Source organism: Heliangelus exortis, chromosome 2, assembly GCF_036169615.1.
Source record: "Heliangelus exortis chromosome 2, bHelExo1.hap1, whole genome shotgun sequence".
Taxonomy (NCBI): Eukaryota; Metazoa; Chordata; class Aves; order Apodiformes; family Trochilidae; genus Heliangelus; species Heliangelus exortis.
This window is the reverse complement of record NC_092423.1, coordinates 89490820-89509375: the sequence shown is the minus strand read 5'-3', so window position 1 is coordinate 89509375 and position 18556 is coordinate 89490820. Positions and strand designations below refer to the sequence as shown.

The 18556-nt window shown below is 41.5% G+C and overlaps 1 protein-coding gene across 5 annotated transcripts in view; it reads left to right on the top strand.

Moving 5' to 3' along the window:
- Window positions 1-7799: 7799 nt before the first annotated feature.
- ELP2 (elongator acetyltransferase complex subunit 2) overlaps window positions 7800-18556 on the top strand; it is a 32777-nt gene continuing 22020 nt past the window's right edge. For 3 of the 5 annotated variants that reach the window (XM_071736911.1, XM_071736909.1, XM_071736908.1), the window contains exons 1-6: window positions 7800-7958; window positions 8077-8155; window positions 9167-9252; window positions 9839-9989; window positions 11174-11251; window positions 14231-14295. In XM_071736911.1, the coding sequence (XP_071593012.1) occupies window positions 7827-7958; window positions 8077-8155; window positions 9167-9252; window positions 9839-9989; window positions 11174-11251; window positions 14231-14295 (591 nt within the window). In that variant the 5' untranslated portion in view covers window positions 7800-7826. Of the gene's footprint in view, window positions 7959-8076; window positions 8156-9166; window positions 9253-9838; window positions 9990-11173; window positions 11252-14230; window positions 14296-18556 lie in introns of those variants that run through there. The other 2 variants (XM_071736913.1, XM_071736912.1) reach the window with 2 other exon arrangements.

Genomic DNA, 18556 nt, shown 5'->3' with positions numbered 1-18556 from the left:
AGACAAGTAAGTGCAGTGCAAACACACTGAGGTGACTGTCAGGGTCCTTCAGCCCCTAACACTTGGACACTATGCTGCCTCACTGGCATCTTGAAGCCTTTCTGTGGGTTGGCTCTTGGCACTGTCAGGGGGAAAGTGAGCTTGTATGGGCTTGTATGGATCTCAGCAAGAAGGGCCAGACAACAAATGCATTAATAAAATGGTAGGTTTTGTAAGACAGGATAAGAAGAGGAATACAGGTAGCGAGTACACACACATCCCCTCAGGTGCTGAGGACCTCGTATTCATACAGCTCTGGGTAGAGCCCAGATGGATTTGCCCATCTGCTGCACAGATCAGATCCTTTCCATGGATTGAAGCTCTTACCATTTTGATCATAGAATCATTTTGGTCGGAAAAGACTTTTAACACCACTAAGTCCAACCATTAACCTAGCACTGCCAAGTCCATCAGTAAACCATGTCCCTAAACACCACATCCACACGTCTGTTAAACACCTCCAGGGATGGTGACTCAAAAACCTCCCTGGGCAGACTGTTCCAGTGCCTGATAACCCTTTTATAGAAGAAATTTTCCCTGATATCCAATCTAAACCTTCCCGGCAAAACCTGAGGCCATTTTCTCTTCTCCTATTGCTTGTTAATAAGCAGAAGAGACCAACACTCTCCTGGCTACAACCTCCTTCCAGGTCCAGAGCAATAATGTCTCCCCTTAGCCTCTTTTTCTCCAGACTAAGCAACCCCAGTTCCCTCAGCTGCTCCTCATAAGACTTGTTCTCCAGGCTCTTCACCTGCTTTGTTGCCCTTCTCTGGTCTTGCTTCAGCACCTCAATGTCCTTCTTGCAGTCACGGGACCAGAACTGAACACAGTACTCAAGGTGCAACCTCAGCAGTGCTGAGCACCGGGGCACAGTCACCTCCCTATACCTGCTGGCCATGCTATTTCTCATACAAGCCAGGATGCTGTTAAGTTTCTTGGCCATCTGGGCACACTGCTGGTTCACATTCAGCCAGCTGTCAAACAACACCCCCAGGTCCTTTTCCTCTGGGCAGCTTTCCAAACACTCTTCCCCAAGCCTGTAGTGTTGCATGGGGCTGTTGTGACACAAGTGCAGGGCCCAGCACTTGGCTTTATTGAGTCTCATATTATTGGCCTCAATCCAGCCTGTTCAGATCTCTCTTTGATCTACTTTACTCCTTCTTTGAGCTGCTATAGGGGTTTTATCACAAGAAAAAAAAATACTCCTAGAGGATGTTCTCATGAGAACTTATTGCCACACAGTTTGATAAAGCCAAGGCCACATAGGAGGCACAATCCCTGTTCTGGTGTGGGAGCTGCCCCCAGGTGTCTCTGTGACAATGATGTGGCTGAGCTGACCCCAGGGCCAGCGTACACATGCAGGATGGAGCAGGCTGGGGGCCAGGGCAGGCAGTCACTCCCTCACGGGCAGCTGTCCCCTGGGATGGAGCTCTGCACTCCACCTCTTCATCCACACGCAGCCTCCCTTTCTTAAACATATTTCAAGTAACAGGTTATCTGTGTAGGCTCTCCATCTAACAGAGAGTTTTCTGACAGGCTGGATGGTTGTCCCTGCCCTAACACCCACAGCACATCTCAGGCTGCTGTGGGGCAGCAAGCTCCCAGGCAGTGGCTGCCCATGATAAATACCAGGCTGCTCAAGCCCTGTGTAGAGGCTCAGGCTGAACTCCAGCTTTAGGTGAGAGGCAGAACTCACTACCTTAAATCTAGAGATGCAGCAACAGCTCCCATTCAGAACACTGTAGTTTCCTCTATCTGGTATTCTTAAACTGATTTACTATTGGCATTTTTTCCCTCTCTTTTCATTCAGGCACTATTTTTCTCACCTAAAGTTCTTTCCCATCAACTATTTATTCAGTCTTACCTCTCTGTAAGAAAAACCTTTCTTGTTAACTGTGTCTTCTCAAATCAATTGCAGAATGAAGTCTGCTTCTGAACTGCTTATTTAAGGTGAGCCACATTAAATAGAAAGACCTTTTCTCACCCTTCAAAATATAATTACTTCCCCTCTGTCACCCATGGCATCTGTCCAGGCTGTGTCCCACTGTGACCAACAGAGGGGAAAAATAATAGCAGCCACCTGAGATGCCAGCTCCAACCTGAATGGTACGGGGCACTTCATGGTCACTGAGGTGGGACAGGTTCAAGCCTTTCTGACAACTTCATCTGTGATGGATGGTGAAGCAGTTCATTACATGCTCCAGATAAATTATTGCCTACTACAGAAACTTTGTACACCAATATACACCAATATTCACATACATTAAAAAAAAAAAAAAAATTATTTTAGCAACAAAACTGAATTTTGACAGAAATTAGAGTTTTTCATTGCCTTTTCTGAGTAGAAAAGTTTCACCCAGCATGACCAGGTTGTTGTACAGCTGTTGGATATCCTGTGCCCTATTCCCCTTTCTCCTGCATCTCTAAGACTCAGCTGATGCTTGGTTTTGCTCACTTAGTACTGGGGATACCTGTGCTTGCCAAGCTGCTGGGTGTGAGACAGTGAGAAGCAGCAGGAAGACTGACATTATCATGCAGGTAAAAAAAGCTGTCAGCTCCGAGTGCCAGCAACCAGACCCTTGAGTCAAAACCTCATTAAATACTGTGAATGTCTTTGACCACTGAAGGCTCTGGATCAGGTTTATCCTTCTGAAAATTACTGAATATTGTATTTCTTGCATAAACATTCTTGAAGATCAAACCCACTACAAATGTATCTATAACGGATGTGGCTGCTTGCATATACACATATGTGTGTACAAATAAAATAATTCAAATTAATCCAATATGTTTATTTTTAAATAAGTATGAAGAAATGTGTCAGGAAAATATTATAGAATTTATTTTTTTGTCTTTGTGAGATGTTATTCTGCAGTGTGGAAAAATATCCTATGCAATTCATACAAGAAGTGCTAGAACTGCTGTTAATACAGAATTTAAGCATAAAATATGATTAGAAGTATTCAAGGTTTCATTTCTGAGTAATCTTTTTTTGTGTGCCTGTGTGTGTGTGTGTGTGTGTGTGTGTGCACACCCTTTGGAATGAATGCCATTATTATCTCTCCTTTTAGAGCTTCTGCTTCAAAAACATAATGCATAATCAGTTTGATTATTTGGCAAGCTGTTTCATCCTTTTCCTTTTTCTTTTTTTCCTGAACAATTTTCTAGGTCATGTTTGCATGAGGTCTTCCTTTAAAAAAAGAGTCAGAGAGATTTTCTGTGGAATTTCTTTTAGCCAGCAATTACAGTCATTGTTTGAAGAGCTAATTTTGATGATATTTCTAAATACTGAGTTTATTTTTTCTTCAGAAAATCAGAAATCTATTTAGTCAGTGGGAATATTAGCCATTCATAGAACATTTAAAATATAGCCTTCAAGAAAAATGGAAATAGCTATAGTTAAGATTTGTTCAGTTCAACTACTTTCACCAACATCATTCAACTTTCAGTCTTCAGTGAGATGAATTAAAGGGGAAAGTGTCTCTGAAAATTTATTCTAAACATATTAAATTAAAACTATTCAAGTGACAATATCTGCTTTTATTATCTTAAAAAATGTATTTGAAAAGGATGCCACAGGCTTACATTATGCTCAAGATACGATGGAAATCTTAACTTTTTTGATTGTAGGACCAACAGTTCCAGAATTAATCAGTGGCAGTTAAAAACTATTCTGATACAGTATTTTAATGAACACAGTCAGTAGCTTTAGGAAGGACACCTGTTCCTGGTTATCCCTTCTGGTAGCATACAGGTAGGTGCAGGCTCAAGGCAAAGAAATCCCAGCAAACCCCAGAGCTAGTATTCCTTACACAAAGAAATGCCTTTTGAAGCAGATCCCACAGCTAGCAAAAAGAAAGAGGCTGGATTTTTACTTGAGACATCTAAGTCAATGGAAGTGTCCCCAGCTGGCAAATAATTTAAACTCATCATTATTGCTTTGGTCACTACTGTTTGTTATATAATTTTTTCAGTGCTCCAGCTCTGATCCCTCAAGTGAAACTCTGGCCCTGAAGAAGTCATCAGGAGTGTCCCCATGCTGGAATCTGCTTTCCAAAAATTTCAAATGCTTGAGATCCCTGCTGGAGGCAATGGGTGCTGTGGGTGGTTAGTTCCTTTCCTGAATGCTGCTCTGTGTCTTCTACGTTGGGCACTTCAAAACTGAAGAATGATGGTGCTTTTGTGATGAATTCAACTTCTAGTAGGAAACTGCCACCCAGAAAATTAAATAATAATATTACTCTGCCTAACTATGATATTATAAAGAAAAATATAATTCCTAAATTTTTCTCTGACATTCAGGTGCTGTGGCAGTAGAAGCCACACAAAAAAGGAAAATGTATTTATTAGAAAAAAGACAATTCTGTGCTAAGAACAGTGCCCAGCAAATTAAGCCTAGGGCCATGATATAACTAATGAGGAGAAACTGAAATACTGACTAGCTGCCTCATTCACCAGGCACTGTTCATCCAGGTTGCTATTGGAGGCAAGCAAGCTACACTAAAAATAGCAGGCAGTAATTTGAGTATGAGGTAACTTCATTAATGATTACTTCACAAGGTGTGTACACAACGAAGTCAAAGACTGGAAGGGCTGGCCCCACAAATCCCTGCAGCACGGGGCTGCAGTGCCATGATGTGCACCTCTAGCTCTCTCTGACACAACCTGCACCCAGGGTCCTCCTCTTTGCAGGACATCCTCACCAAAAAGTCCCAAAGTCACGGATGAATCCCCCACCCAAATCCATCTTGCAAAAGCCTACACTTTGCCCGCAGCCACAGGCAGAGCCAGCTTCGTTCCCACAGCAACAAATACAACTCCTACAACACGCTCCAGCTTTTTGGCAGCGCCCAGGCCCTGACTCCTACCCTGACAGGGCAGAGGGAGGAGGGGGTTGCTGTGCAACCTGGCTACAGCTCAGCCATCCCCGGCAGCTCCGGACAGCACAGCTCGGTTACAGCATGCTTTGATGACTCGATCCATGCATTTTTGTGCAAAGAGTCATTTGTTCCCTTAGCAGCCAACAGTGCTGTCTGTATCTTGCATGGGATCAGGCGCAGTTTCCTTCCTGTCATACCCACTGCAAAAAAAGCCGTGCCCAGCGGCAATGTTTTTTTTTCGCTTTGTTTTGTGTTGGGTTACAGCGCTGCTGACAGCCAGCACACGGGGAGATATAGGCCAGGCTGGAAGGGTTTAGAGCCCAAAGTGTTCCCTGTGCCATGCACTGTGCTCCCCCTGGGTGCCTGCTTGCTTTCTGCTGCTTCTTTCCCCCCCCTCCCCCCCTCTCCCCATCAGGCTCTCCAGCTTTTCAGTCCAGCTTTGACTATTTCAGGGTACAGAATCACAGAATGTTTAGGTTGGAAGAGGCCTCCAAGATCATCTAGTCCAACCTTTGACCAACACCACAATCTGTCTACTAAATCATGTCCCTAAGGACCAGGTCCAAATGCCTTTTAAAAGCCTCCAGGGATGGTGACTCCACCACTGTTGTGGGCAGGACATTCCAATACCTGACAACCCTCTCAGTGAAAAAATATTTCCTACCATCCAGCCTAAACCTCCCCTGGCACAGCTTCCATCCATTCCCTCTGGTCCTATCACAGTTCCCGAAGGAGCAGAGGCTGTTTCCCTCCTTACCCCAACCTCCCTTGAGGCAGCTGAAGAGAGCGATAAAGTCTCCTCTCAGCTTCCTCTTCTCCAGACTAAACATCCCTTCTCCAGGTGCCATTTGGGCACAGGACAGCTGCAAGCAGCCACATCTTAGTTTCCTCTCCATTTCCATGCTCTCTGTCGCAGGGTAACCCACTGATGCTTCATCCTGGGCTTTGCTCCAGGCCCTTCAGCATGAGTGGGGTAGAACATTGGGAGGCATAGAGGATATCTTCATGGTCTTGCAGAGATTCCCACACAGCCCGTGGGATCGCAGGCAGTGTCTGTAGCCACTGGGAGCTGGCAAAAGTCTCAAGCCTGTGAGGCCAAGTGGCAGAAACAGCTCATGGCACCTTCATGGCACCTCCACATAGTGTTACACCCTCTAATGATCCCGTTTCTTTAGGGCAGGGACCATGCAAGTTAAACTTAAAACTAAAACTAAAACTAAAATACTGCCTACAACAACTCCGTGGGGAGCTCCAGGCTGGGCACAGAGTGGCTGAGAGCAGCCAGACAGAGAGGGACCTGGGAGTCTGGATTGACAGGAACATGAACATGAGCCAGCAGTGTGCCCAGGTGGCCAAGAAGGCCAGTGGCATCCTGGCCTGTATCAGGAACAGCGTGGCCAGCAGGTCCAGGGAAGTGATTCTGCCCCTGTACTCAGTGCTGGTGAGGCCACAGCTCGAGTCCTGTGTCCAGTTCTGGGCCCCTCAGTTCAGGAAGGAGATTGAGGTGCTGGAGCAGGTCCAGAGAAGAGCAAGGAGGCTGTTCAGGGATCCAGCACAAGTCCTGTGAGGAGAGGCTGAGGTAGCTGGGGCTGTTCAGCCTAGAGAAGAGGAGACTCAGAGGAGACCTCATCACTCTCTACAACTCCCTGAAAGGAGGGTGTAGCCATGGGGGGGTTGGTCTCTTCTCCCAGGCAGCCATCAGTAAGACAAGAGGGCATGGACTTAAGCTCTGCCAGGGGAGGTTTAGGTTGGATATTAGGAAAAAATTCTTTACAGAGAGGGTGATCAGGCATTGGAATGGGCTGCCCAGGGAGGTGGTGGATCCTCCATCCCTGTAGGTTTTTAAGAAGAGACTGATGTGGCACTCAGTGCCATGGTCTGGTAACTATGGTGGCAGTGGATTAAGGGTTGGATTTGATGATCTCAGAGGTCCTTTCCAACCCAGATGATTCTGTGATTTGTTTATGATTTGTCTAACTAGAATACTTCTGCAGTGTTTATCTTTGTTTATTTGGTCCTAATTTTTTGGGAAGGGCAATAAACATATCAATAAATAATACTAGTAGTAACAATTAAAAGTAACAGAAGGAATCAGGGGAGGTTTAGATTGGATATTAGATTAAAAAATTGTCACTGAAAGGGTTGTCAGGCACTTGAAAAGGCTGCCCAGGGAAGTGTTGCTGGTCACCATCCATGGAGGTGTTTAAAAGATGTGTGGATGTGGTGCTTAGGGACACGGGTCAGAGGTGGGCTTGGCAGTTCGAGGTTAATGATTAATCAGCTTAAAATGTCTTTTCCAGTCACAACGATTTATGATTCTGTGAATTCTCTCATCTCATCTTTGTCTTGAAAAACAGTTACTCTAACACGTCCATATCACCCCAATGGGGCCCTGGTCTGTCGCTCAGTAGCAAATTCCCTTTATTTCTGTGACAGTTATCCCCGGACACATTAATAAACAATAGTATTAAGCACAGCCTGAATGCAGTGACTCGAGAACAGCATTATGCTCCAGGGAGGCTTCACCGGTGACAGAAACAGGTCAGAAACGTGTAATAACACCACTGTCCCTGGCACCCAGCTCAGGTCTCTCCCAGCACACGTGGAATCCCCTTCTGCGCACCCCCAAAAAACCCCAAAGCAAGAAAACCCCAAAACAAAAAAAAACCCAAACCCCATAAATATTTTAAACTTTTAGCCCTTTTGACCTCTTGACAAATTCGGCCATTCCAGGCTCTCCCCGGACGCTGTGAGGAGCCGGGGGGGGGAGTGGGTTCCCGGGCACCCCTTTCCCCCCGAACCCCAGGGCCGAGGGTCAGCCCCGCCCCTTGCGCCCCGGGCCCCGCCCCCTCGGCCGTCGCGCGAGGTCGTTGCTAGGGGAGCAGCGCGAGGTTGGCGGTGAGGAAGATGGCGGCGCCCGTGGCCGTCTGTCACGTCGCCTGCTGCGCCAACCGGGTGGGTGGCGGGGCCGTGTCCTGGGGGCGGGGAGGGCTCCTCGCTTTCGGCAGCTGCCGCGATGTCGTCCTCTACCACCCGGAGGTGAGTTGATCGCGCTGCGGGGTGGGCCGAGCTCGGGATCTGGGCCCCGGGCCCGACAGCGCGGCCTCACGCTCGGTGCTTTCTTTTCTTTTTTTTTTTTAATTTTTTTGTGCTGCAGAAGAGGCGGGTGGTCGGCGCCCTCCGCGGTCACGTCGGCAGGGTGAACTGCGTGAGCTGGGTCCGCCGGCGGGGAGGAGGTGAGCAGCGCGGCCTTTCCTCCCTGCTTTCCTGTCCCCTGGGGCCGGGGGGGCGTCCGGGAGAGGGTGCGGGTGTCTGGCACGGCGGAGGCGCAGGGACCGCGGGTGCTGCTGCCCTGTCCCTCGCTGGAGAGGAGAGGCGAGAGGGTCAGCAGCAGAGGGGCTGCGGTGTCAAACTGAAGGAAACCGGGAGCTGCAGTGCTTCCGGGGCCGTCCTCTCGCCTTAAGCCCGACCTCCCAGTGAGGATTTTAACGGGGGGCTCCGCGGGACTCTGACCCGCCAAAGGCAGGCGAGGTGCTCCGGTCGTGATGTCTTCCCCGGGTCTCGTAGCCAACGCCAGCTCGGGAGCTGGGAGTTCTGCCGGAGGCTGCGGTGGCTCTTGGCAACAGACCAGCGGCTGTGATGCTTCTGCTGCCACCGGGTCCTTTAGTAAGGGTTTGGGGTTTTGTTTGTTTTGACTTTGCAAACTGGTTAATAGCGCTTTTCAGGACGTCTCTGACTATAAAAGTGTAAGTTACATAGGGGTCATATTCACGGAAAACTTAAATCTTTCATGATGGAAGTGTTTTAGACCCTCATGAGGCTTTTACTCATTAGCAAGTCCAGGATTTAAAGTTGCTCAGTCCAAACTTTTGAAAAACACACTCTTTGTCTTAGGCATCCAGCTTGGATGTGGCTTTGAACAGCCTGGTCTAGTGGGAGGTGTCCCTGCCCCATGCAGAGGGTTTGGAACTAGAAGATCCCTTCCAACCCAAACCATTTTATAATCTGTAGAAACTTACTGAAAAAGAGAAATGGGGCTGTTAGTTAGACTGTTAATGTAATTGTGCCTATTGCTTACTGGGGTGGCAAGTACTGAGGTGAAAAGATTTTTATTTAATAGTAATGTACACTGCCATCTTTTCAACTCTTTGCACTGAAACATTTTCTTCTGAAAAATAATTAAATAAATTGTTTGCCTGCTTTCACTAAGTTAGGGGTCACAAATCTTAGCAAACTGTATTTTTTAGCTTCTGAAACAGAGTTAATTTCTGGTGGATCTGATAAAGAACTGATTCTTTGGGAATGGAATGAAAAAGAAACATGGAATCATCAGGTAAGCAGGAATAACCTCTTCTTAAAACTCCTCCCACCCTCATTTCTCACATAGACAAAACAGATACTTTGTAGTGTACTTCTTATTCAGACCTCTTCACCCTGACTGTTGAAGCCAGTGTGTAACTTCTTTCAATTGCTGGTATTCTCTCATAATATATTTTACTGTATGTATTTATCTTCTTTTTCAAATCAGCCTCCTTTAATGAATGAGCTAGCCTGTCATCAGGTGGATTTGCCTTGCATGTCTAAAAGATCCTGTTTGTTCTTGTATCATCAGCTTTCTGAACTCATGTAGCACCTTCCTTTAAACTGACTTAAAAGTGGACCTCATGGTTTGAAGATTTTAGCTCAGCTTTCCTGTATTCTTCCTCATGTCTTTATATCCACTTCTTGTGATTTCTAGTAAATCTGTGTTACAGTGAAGTGTTTATATACAGGTAGTTTTACCAGAGTAATAGACAAGTTGGGTAGGTTTTTTTTAAAAATAAAAATCTGTGTAACTATTGCTTTTATCAGAGAAACTGAGAAAAGTAGGGAGGCATGCTCGTTGTGGTTTTTTTTGTAAAACTTTCTGATGTGTTCAGCTTGTGAAAAGCATTCCTCTCAAAGGCCATGCTGAAGCTGTTTGTGCTGTGGATGCTGTCTACCTGTCAGAAGAACCTGATATAAATCTGCTCATAGCTTCTGCAGCCTCTGACTCTGCTGTGAGAATCTGGTCTCGCCATGGTTCAGAAGGTAACCTGTTTTTAACCATAGGGACAACACACTGGCTTAAAAAAAGTGATAAGTGCTTATCTGTTGAAGTACTTGGCTAAATGCTGTCATCTTTTAATGCAACTAGATTGATTTATTATCATACTTCAGTACAGCAAACTACCATATTGCTCTTTGAAAGCTGAGGGTTCTGCTAGTTTAATGGCTTTGGGTCAGATTTGTTCTGCAGAATGATTTATCTTTTTTTTTCATAACTGTTGGCTGAATTTATTTATTTTTTAATATGTGCTCAGAATCTGATAAACTGAACCATCATTTTACCTTATAACATGGGAGCAAACTATCTGTATGTGTATGTGTGTGTGAAGTAAAATTGCTTAATAAAATGATTATTGCTGGCATTAGATAGGTGAGGTTAAAATAGTCTCCTCTTTGTTACTATTGACTTGAGTCCAATGAGAAGAGTGAGATAATAGCATCTCAACCTTCTGGTGAACAAGGCCTGTGCATGGACACATGGGAGAACAGTTCTTTGAAATACATAAAAATAAATAGTGTGCATAACCTAGATTTGGTACGTGAGTAATATCCACTGCATCTCAAGCTGTTTTCTTCCTCACCTGGTGTACCTGAGGATTTCCCATTGCACTGCCTCCATGAATTGGTGGGAGTTGCCAATCTTCAGTTCTGGAAGGCATTTCTCCTGTTCCCAAAGAACACCAGGAAGTCCTGTCTTTTCCTTTTTCTCTTGCTATGATTCTAACGTAGGGAAGTTTTTCAGCTAATCTGTTCATTGCTCTCATCTTGATGGATTGCCAGTGTAATCACTTCTGGGATCCTCAGGGGTGTTTATGGGTTTATATTCATCTCTTATCTGCTCACATAGCGAAGGGATTTGGGTTTAGCTTGCTGTGTAGTGAATGCTGTTACCACAGGGTATCATTTGCAATATTTATCCCCTCTGATGTACTGCAGCATGAAACTGAACAACTTTAATATTCACTGGAGAATAGTGACTTATTTTCTAACTCTGTGGCCTCATAGAAAATAACATTATTTAGGCTTCTGAAAAAAAGCAGAAGTTTTTCAGCAGCTTAAAATATCATTGAATTGGGAAATTTAAGCTACAAAATGTAGTAGGAATGACAGTGTAACTGTAATACTTAAAATGAATGAGATGAAGACTGTCTGTTCTTGTTTTCCAGCTAAATGCATTGAAATTCTGAAGTTTGGAGATGGATTTGTTATGGATGTCTCCTTATCCGTCTTGCCCGGCAGCAATGGTAAGTACAGTCTTGAATATCAATGCAGGAAACAAAATCTAAGAAATCCTCCAAATAGATTTCCATTTGAGTAACTTCAGATTCATGTGCCATATTTTTTGTTTACTGTGGAATCAGCCTAAGCTGCTGCTTATATCTTGTGGCTTTAACTGAATTCTTAGCAACTAGAAAAATACTGGTTGATTACAGTGTCTTCAAAATGATGCTCAAATGAAGTCCTTTAGTTGAACTACTGAGACAGAGCTTAAGAAGGGGCTGACAGGGCTGTAAGTGAATGGGATAGGATGATGCTGCTGGTTTCAGCCACTCCATGTGCTGGCTGCATATATTTGTTTTTTTTGTTTGGACTGAGGAGCAACATCCAGAAAAAGACTGCAGGTGTGCATCATAAATTGCAGATTAACGAGAAGTGTTTACTACCCATTCAGTCTTAAATGGGGAAAAATTGAGATGCTAAACAAGTTTAATGTAATTGTTGAGTATGGTTTATGTAGTTTCTATTAACATAAATGTTCAGATTTTGTAGCCTGCCACAGAAATGTGCTTCTGTTGTGAATATGTAGAAACTTTTTTGAATTAAATGCATCCTCAAGCTAGATACAGATATTGAATTAGATTTGTGTTTAAGTATCATTAGAGCCTTTTGTCTGCATGGAGGAGTGACAGGCTCCCAAGAGAAAAAGTACTGAATTTCTCACTGTGTCTAGAACTTTCAGCTAGTCTCTTCATGTGTTCCAAGGTGATGTGTTTTTTTGATTGTATGTCTCCAGAGCAGTTATACAGAAACTTATTTTATTCTTTAGCTTGTGATAATTCTGGTAGATACGAAAGCTCTGTTAAGATGCATTTTCTGTTTGGAGCTGCTAGTGTCCATTTCCAGAGTGTGTCTGATACCAAAAGCAGCACCTGCACCACTGAATAACTTTAAGCCACTCTCTATTTTTCCTGGTAATATAAAACCAGGTGGTTGTTAAGATGAACTTTAAAGGCTTGAGGATAAATTAAAATAATTACCATTACTTCAGCAGAGTGTCTGTGGTGACAGTTTAATGAGTGTAAAATTCATACTGGGCAGCAGGAGATTATTTCTTCTTTTATGATACCATTCAGGTACAAAATTAATCTGTTGTAAGAAATGCATCTGTTTAACTTAAAGCTTGTGTTGAAAATGGATTAACTTGTAATGGATGTTTTAACTTTCAAAAGACATTGAAGTTCATGATGCCTACTATTTTAACTGGTTGTGCTTGAAAATTATTGATTTTACTTGATTTCAAAACAAAAGTTAAGAACCATTTTTGTGAAGAAGTCAAATGGGGAAAGCCAATAGACTGCTCATTAAAACCTAGACAATCATTCACAGCTGGAGTATAGTTTAAGCGCTTTACTGGCAGCCTCATAGTTAGGAATTTTATTTACAGTTGTTTTCTGAGTCTTGAAAGAAAATTTGTACTGTTTTGTTTGGTTGGTTGCTTTTTGCCTTGTAGTGTCTGCAGCAATTCTGCTTCCAAAATGCTGAAAATAGGATTTATTACTATACAGGTCTTCATCAGCTCTTTTGTCATATACCTTTGTATTATCCACCTGGATAATTGTGGTGCCTTAACTAGGCCTCTGTCTCTTCAGAACTGAATTGCAAGAGGTGAAAAAAGAGCAGGCAAGCTTGGAAAAGTTTTGCCAGTCGCACTGTCCCCATTGCAACTGGAGCACAGTTTCCAGCTCATTTTCTTTTTATTAGTTACACTTTGTGGTATAGAGTCCAAGAACATACATTCTACTGTATTTTGTGAAAAAGCCCGCAGTTTCCATGGACATGAAGACCAGGTCTTAATTAGCAACAGCTCATTACCTTCAATCTAAAGCAACCTTTTTAAATCCTCATTTAAGGCAAGGAGGAAATGGAAGTGAAATGTGAATTCAAGGTTGGAGAGAAGAATCAAGTGATGGAGGTGTAAGAATGTGAAATGTGACTTAGAAGTATGTGAGAAACAGCAGGTACAGATTTGGAACAGGCAGAAAGGGGAAATTAGCATGGAGCGAGCATAAGCTTATTATGAACATTCAAGTTGATTTTTTTTTCCCTATCCATAATAAAGAGAAAATTCTCTTTAAAGGGATGACATTTAGGTTTTTGTAAATGAAGTATTCAATTTTTAGTGAAATTTAGTATTCTACCTAGACTTGGGAAGTCTGGTAACTTGTTTCTTCATCATTTTCTAATGAATTCCTTTTCCTTTGCTATTTCAGTCCCTGGCAGTACTACTTCATCCTTATCACCCAAGGTTAACTGTTTTTCCTTATCTGTGGGAAAGATGAACTAAGATGTTACCTAACTTCTCTTGTCTTCCCCTTAGATACAGCTGTGTCTGGTTTGATTCAACAGACGTGGGTTTTTTGTACATCTTCTAGGTAGCTTGTAGAAGTAAACTACTTAGGACTTGAGTGGGTGTATAGTAATGGGAATTGTTTTCATATCCTTGTGTACAGTGAGTGATGGTCTGTCTTTTTTATAACTTTTTATTTGCTGTATAATAATGCTGCTTCCATCTATGTACTTATTTCAGTTGATCTGAACTTTGTTGTTTCTGATTAATTTTTTTTGCTGCTTGCTCCTTTCATATTTAGAGGAAATGCCTGTTGATGCCAATTAAATAAAGTAATTAATTTAAAATCTCTAAAACTTGAACTTCCCACAGATGGATGAGTTTGAAGAAAATTACTCTTTAGCATCTTAAGTATTTGCAGATATTACTTACATGTCTAAATAACCTGTGAGTTTTGTGTTCTTGAAATACTAGTTTATTTCAGACAGTATTAGGTATCCATTCAGTAAACATTAAAAAGTGGAATGCTTGCCTGTTTGCACTAATGTATTTATTGATACTATATTGGTTTGCTATTTATATAATTTTACATATCCTAAGATATTAGATTTTTTAACTTGGGTAATGAAGGCTTTTTTTTTTTTTTCCTTTCCAGTACCAATATTGGCTTGTGGAGGTGATGATTGCAAAATATATTTGTTTATACAGCAGAATGGCCAGGTAATTAGTTTTTGTCTCTTTCTCAGAACATTACTTAGTTCTGTTACTTTTCTTTCCATATGTGCTGCTGATTTTTTTTTTTTTTTGTGTCTCTTCAGTGACTATCTTTGTCTTAGATAGCCATCACATACAGCTACCTCTGTTCAAGTAGTTCATCCAGTTTTCTAGGTAATGATGAAATGTACATACAGAATGTTGAAGTTGGATTCAGTACATAAAAACATTAGGTTTTTCTTATTTTTTCTCAGTGAGGAAAATTTCATGTCGGTGAGAATAAAACACAGACTATGACTGTCCTTTACTGAAAATGCATGTATTGAATTGTTCTTATAGTTCTGTATTGCTTCCTTAAAAAAAAAAACAAAGCCACAAACACAGCCCCACAATGCTCCAATGAACTTACCATTCAGAAACTCTCACTGGGGCTAGTGTATGTGCAAAGCCTTTTTTTGGATTTATTAAGACACAGTCCCCTCAGAGAATGAAGGATGTCTACACCTTTTTGCTTTTTGAGAGACAATACACTCAGCCCAGATTGCTTTTTTTCTAGTTTACACAAAGAGAAATTACTCTTGTTTTATAAAGACATAAAATCACCATATGACTTTACAATGAACATCAGTTTTGGGGTTAATTGAACACTGGAACAGGCTGTGCAGGGAAGTGGTTGAATCATGATCCTTGGAGGTGTTTAAAAGACATGTAGATGGGGTGCTTAGGAATGTGGCTTAGGAATGTGGCTTAGCATTGGATTCAGAGTTAGGTTAATGGTTTGACACAATGATCTTAAAGGTCTTTTCCAACCAGAACAATTCTGTGAAAAGCTACTTTATAAATAATTTTGCCTGTTAATAACAATATTTCTTTTTTACTGTCTATAAAATAAATACTTCATCTTTTGTCTGCTATGATAAATGATTTTTGGCCACTGAGCAGGAAACAAAGTTGCTTTCTTAGCTTTCTTTTGTCTTTTTCACATAACTCATGAGTTAACTCAGTTCAGCAACATTCTCTGGGAATTAGCAATGGCAGAATGCCACTTGTGATTTTCAGTGTGCTAAAGAGTGACATTTATGTCAGGGTTTGTGCAGCTGATTTTCCTCATTCAGAATCTGGAACTTGTTTTCTTGTGTGGTTCAGATGAACAAATAATATGCAATTTGACTGCCAGAAAGTGTTCCATAATTTATTTGCCATTTTTTGGCCAAACTTTTGAGTGTAACAGCAGTCTATGCTATTCTTAAATGCAGTCAGCCTGTGGAGAATAGAGGAAGCAAATTGGAAACAAACTCCATGCTCGTATTCATAAGCAAATTTATACCGCTTTCTATTTTGGGAGGTATGAAATTTTAATCATACAAGGGATGAGGAATTTTCTCTTATTTTACATATGTTATCCTCACACAGTTTCCTTCAATTTGAGGAAGTATTTTCACCAGCTGTCCTGGCAGAATTGGGAGTCTGAGTCTCTGTTTTTGTAAATGAAGTGGAACTTCTGATTAGTGCCTATCTTAACTTTTCAGAACCTCTCTTTGGTACAGACCTCAAAGAGAAGAGCCCAAATTTAATTCCCTGTCTAGTAAAAGGGCCTACACTAGTGCTTCTTACATAATGAAAACATCCTTTTGAATCTGCTGTTGTAAATTCTTTCTGAACTGCTACAGGAAGGTTCTCTTTAGTCAGGTTCTCTCAGATCTGCTGATACCTTTTTATGGCTTCTGCAGCTCTACTTTTAGAGGAAGTTAAAGGAAATGTTAGCATTGTCCTATCATTTTTCACAAGAACTCAGTGTAGAAGAGGGGTTAGAACGTAACCTTCTGCATCCCTCCCTCACTGGTGAGGGCCTGGGGATCTTTCCTGTTAATTTTGACTCTTGGTAGCCTCTGCCTTTAGTTAACATCATAAAAAAAATTGTATGAACTCAAAGGCAGAGTGCAAGTTCATAAGAAGACATTCTAATGAAACCTGGAAAGCACTGTTATGGTCTGAGGGAGGATGGGGCATCTTTAGTTAGCTAGTAAAGACTGCCTTTTGGTAAACTCATGAATTTTATAGTTGAAATTTATTTATTGACATAAAAAAATGCTTGTTTTTTGAAATTGAGTGGGCAGGCTTCAAATCCTTTAGACTTTCTACCCAGAGATCCCTTGCTGTGTTAAGCAGTGGAAAGAAAATGATCTCTTAGCTTTTCAGTGTTCTTCAAAGAAGGTATTGATTTATAGAAGTACTTGGGGAAAAAATCTTACAGAAACCATTATGTTTTCCTGCTTGAGCTATTACAGGCCTACGGGGGGTAAGTAAGTAAACCAAAAAATCAAAATAAACCTTTAAAACAAAACATCTCTATATTGAGCTTGATTTCTGTGGGCCTGTTTTGCTGCCTGTGTTTGAGTATGTCTCCCCCAAATAATTTGGCCTAATTGGAAAGTGGAATAAGAGACTCAAAGATAATTTGGGCTCTTTCTAATGCTGCCAGCCTGGTCATGGAGGATATGTGCCCTACATGGCAGGTGTGGGCAGAGTTAGTTGTGCAGGGTGTGATGGACATGCCCAGAGACAACCAGGTTTCATGAGTTCTGCTAGCTACAGAACAGCTTTATTCTTTGTCTGAAGAGAAGAGACCAGAGTCTCTTTAGAAATGTTTAGAAATTATTTGAGGCATGGGAAAGACCATGAAGTAGGTGACTTGAACAATCAGTTTTTGGCAGATTCAGCTGTTCTTACTGTAACTTCCAGTCGGGTATCCAGTAAGGACCAAGGGGAAAACTGAAAGAGAGAAAGAGAAAACAGAGTAGAAGAATGACAGTTCAAAATACTTGCAAGTATGACCTAGACAACAATAAAAAATATAACTGAATCATTTAAAAATAATGACCCTGTGCATATGCAAGAAGCTTTAAATGGATGCATTTAGAACAAAATACATCTGAAGATACAGAATATGTGATAATAAGAAACATGCACTTCAAAAAAACAACAAAACAATACAAAGAACCCAAGCAGAGGGCATAACAGCAACATAACTCCTTGCTCAGTTTCAGTGGACAATTTTTATTTTTATAGGAAACTATCTCGAAAAATTTGAATGTTTTTTCTATAGCACAAAGGACTTGCATGCTTGACTTAAGGCCATGTTGTGCCTAGAAGCCTGTTTGGGAAGTGAATTTGAAATCTGAGGTGGTATTAGTAACCTCTCTTTACAGAGAAAACCAATGTCTACTTGTCTTAAATGTTCTCTTTGATGTGTGAAGATGAGAGTAATATAAAAAGAACAAAACCAAAGAGCAATCACCCAACACTTTGAAATTAAAAATTATTACATGTGTGTTTAGATTAGAGTGAAAGTCAAGTTTCAGGAGATATGCATAATGTTCAACATAAAAGGAACCATAAAAGACAAGAACGTTGGCAAAAGTTCTGCCTGAACCAATACTTCAGTTGGGATTAATTTTACCAACTAAACTTGGTGAATGTAAAATACACAGTATAATGTCAAAGATCATATGAATAAGTAGGTGTTTTCTCTGTTATCTGAATTGTGAATTGCTTAAAATATTTTTTTTTTTTTTTTTTTTTTTTTAAAGTATTGCCAGAAACACATAGCCCTCAGAAGAACCTTGAGGTCACTCTTTGATCTTGCTTCCTGGGCTGTTCCTACCTTTATTTACACATAACCAGTTGGGTGTTTAACATAAACATCTACCTGGAAAGCCACTTTCAGAAATGCAAGTGAGTGCAGAAGTGACAAGCCAAATGGGACTTAGGTGTCTGTGAGAGACATTCTGAATCAAGACCAAAAGTTTCTGATTTGGGAGTTTCTGCTAAGCTGTTTTGAGCATGTATCTCCTATGCAGATTATTCTGTAACATTAAGAATACAAATGTAGAATAAGGAGAAACTGGGTAACATTATTTGATGGGAAGGCAATTTTGTGTAATACCCAGGGAAGTATGAACCAAAGAGAAGATGAACTGATTTCTTTGTATGTCCCCGTTAGCTGTAAAATTGCTGACCATCTTCTCTGAAGCTGAAGACAGATTTTGAAAGAGCATTTTGTATTGTGTTATTCTTTTCAAAATTTCTTCTTTAATTATTTTTTAATTAAAGATAAGATAGTTGAGTTGCAGTCTTGTGCTGAGAGCAAAGACTCTTAGTTTAATCTTAAATTTTAGCAGGTCTAAGTAAGGGATTAAACAGTAGAATGCAAGAAATAAAGTTACTTGTTTGTACTAAACTATACTAACATTTTAACTGTAATGGT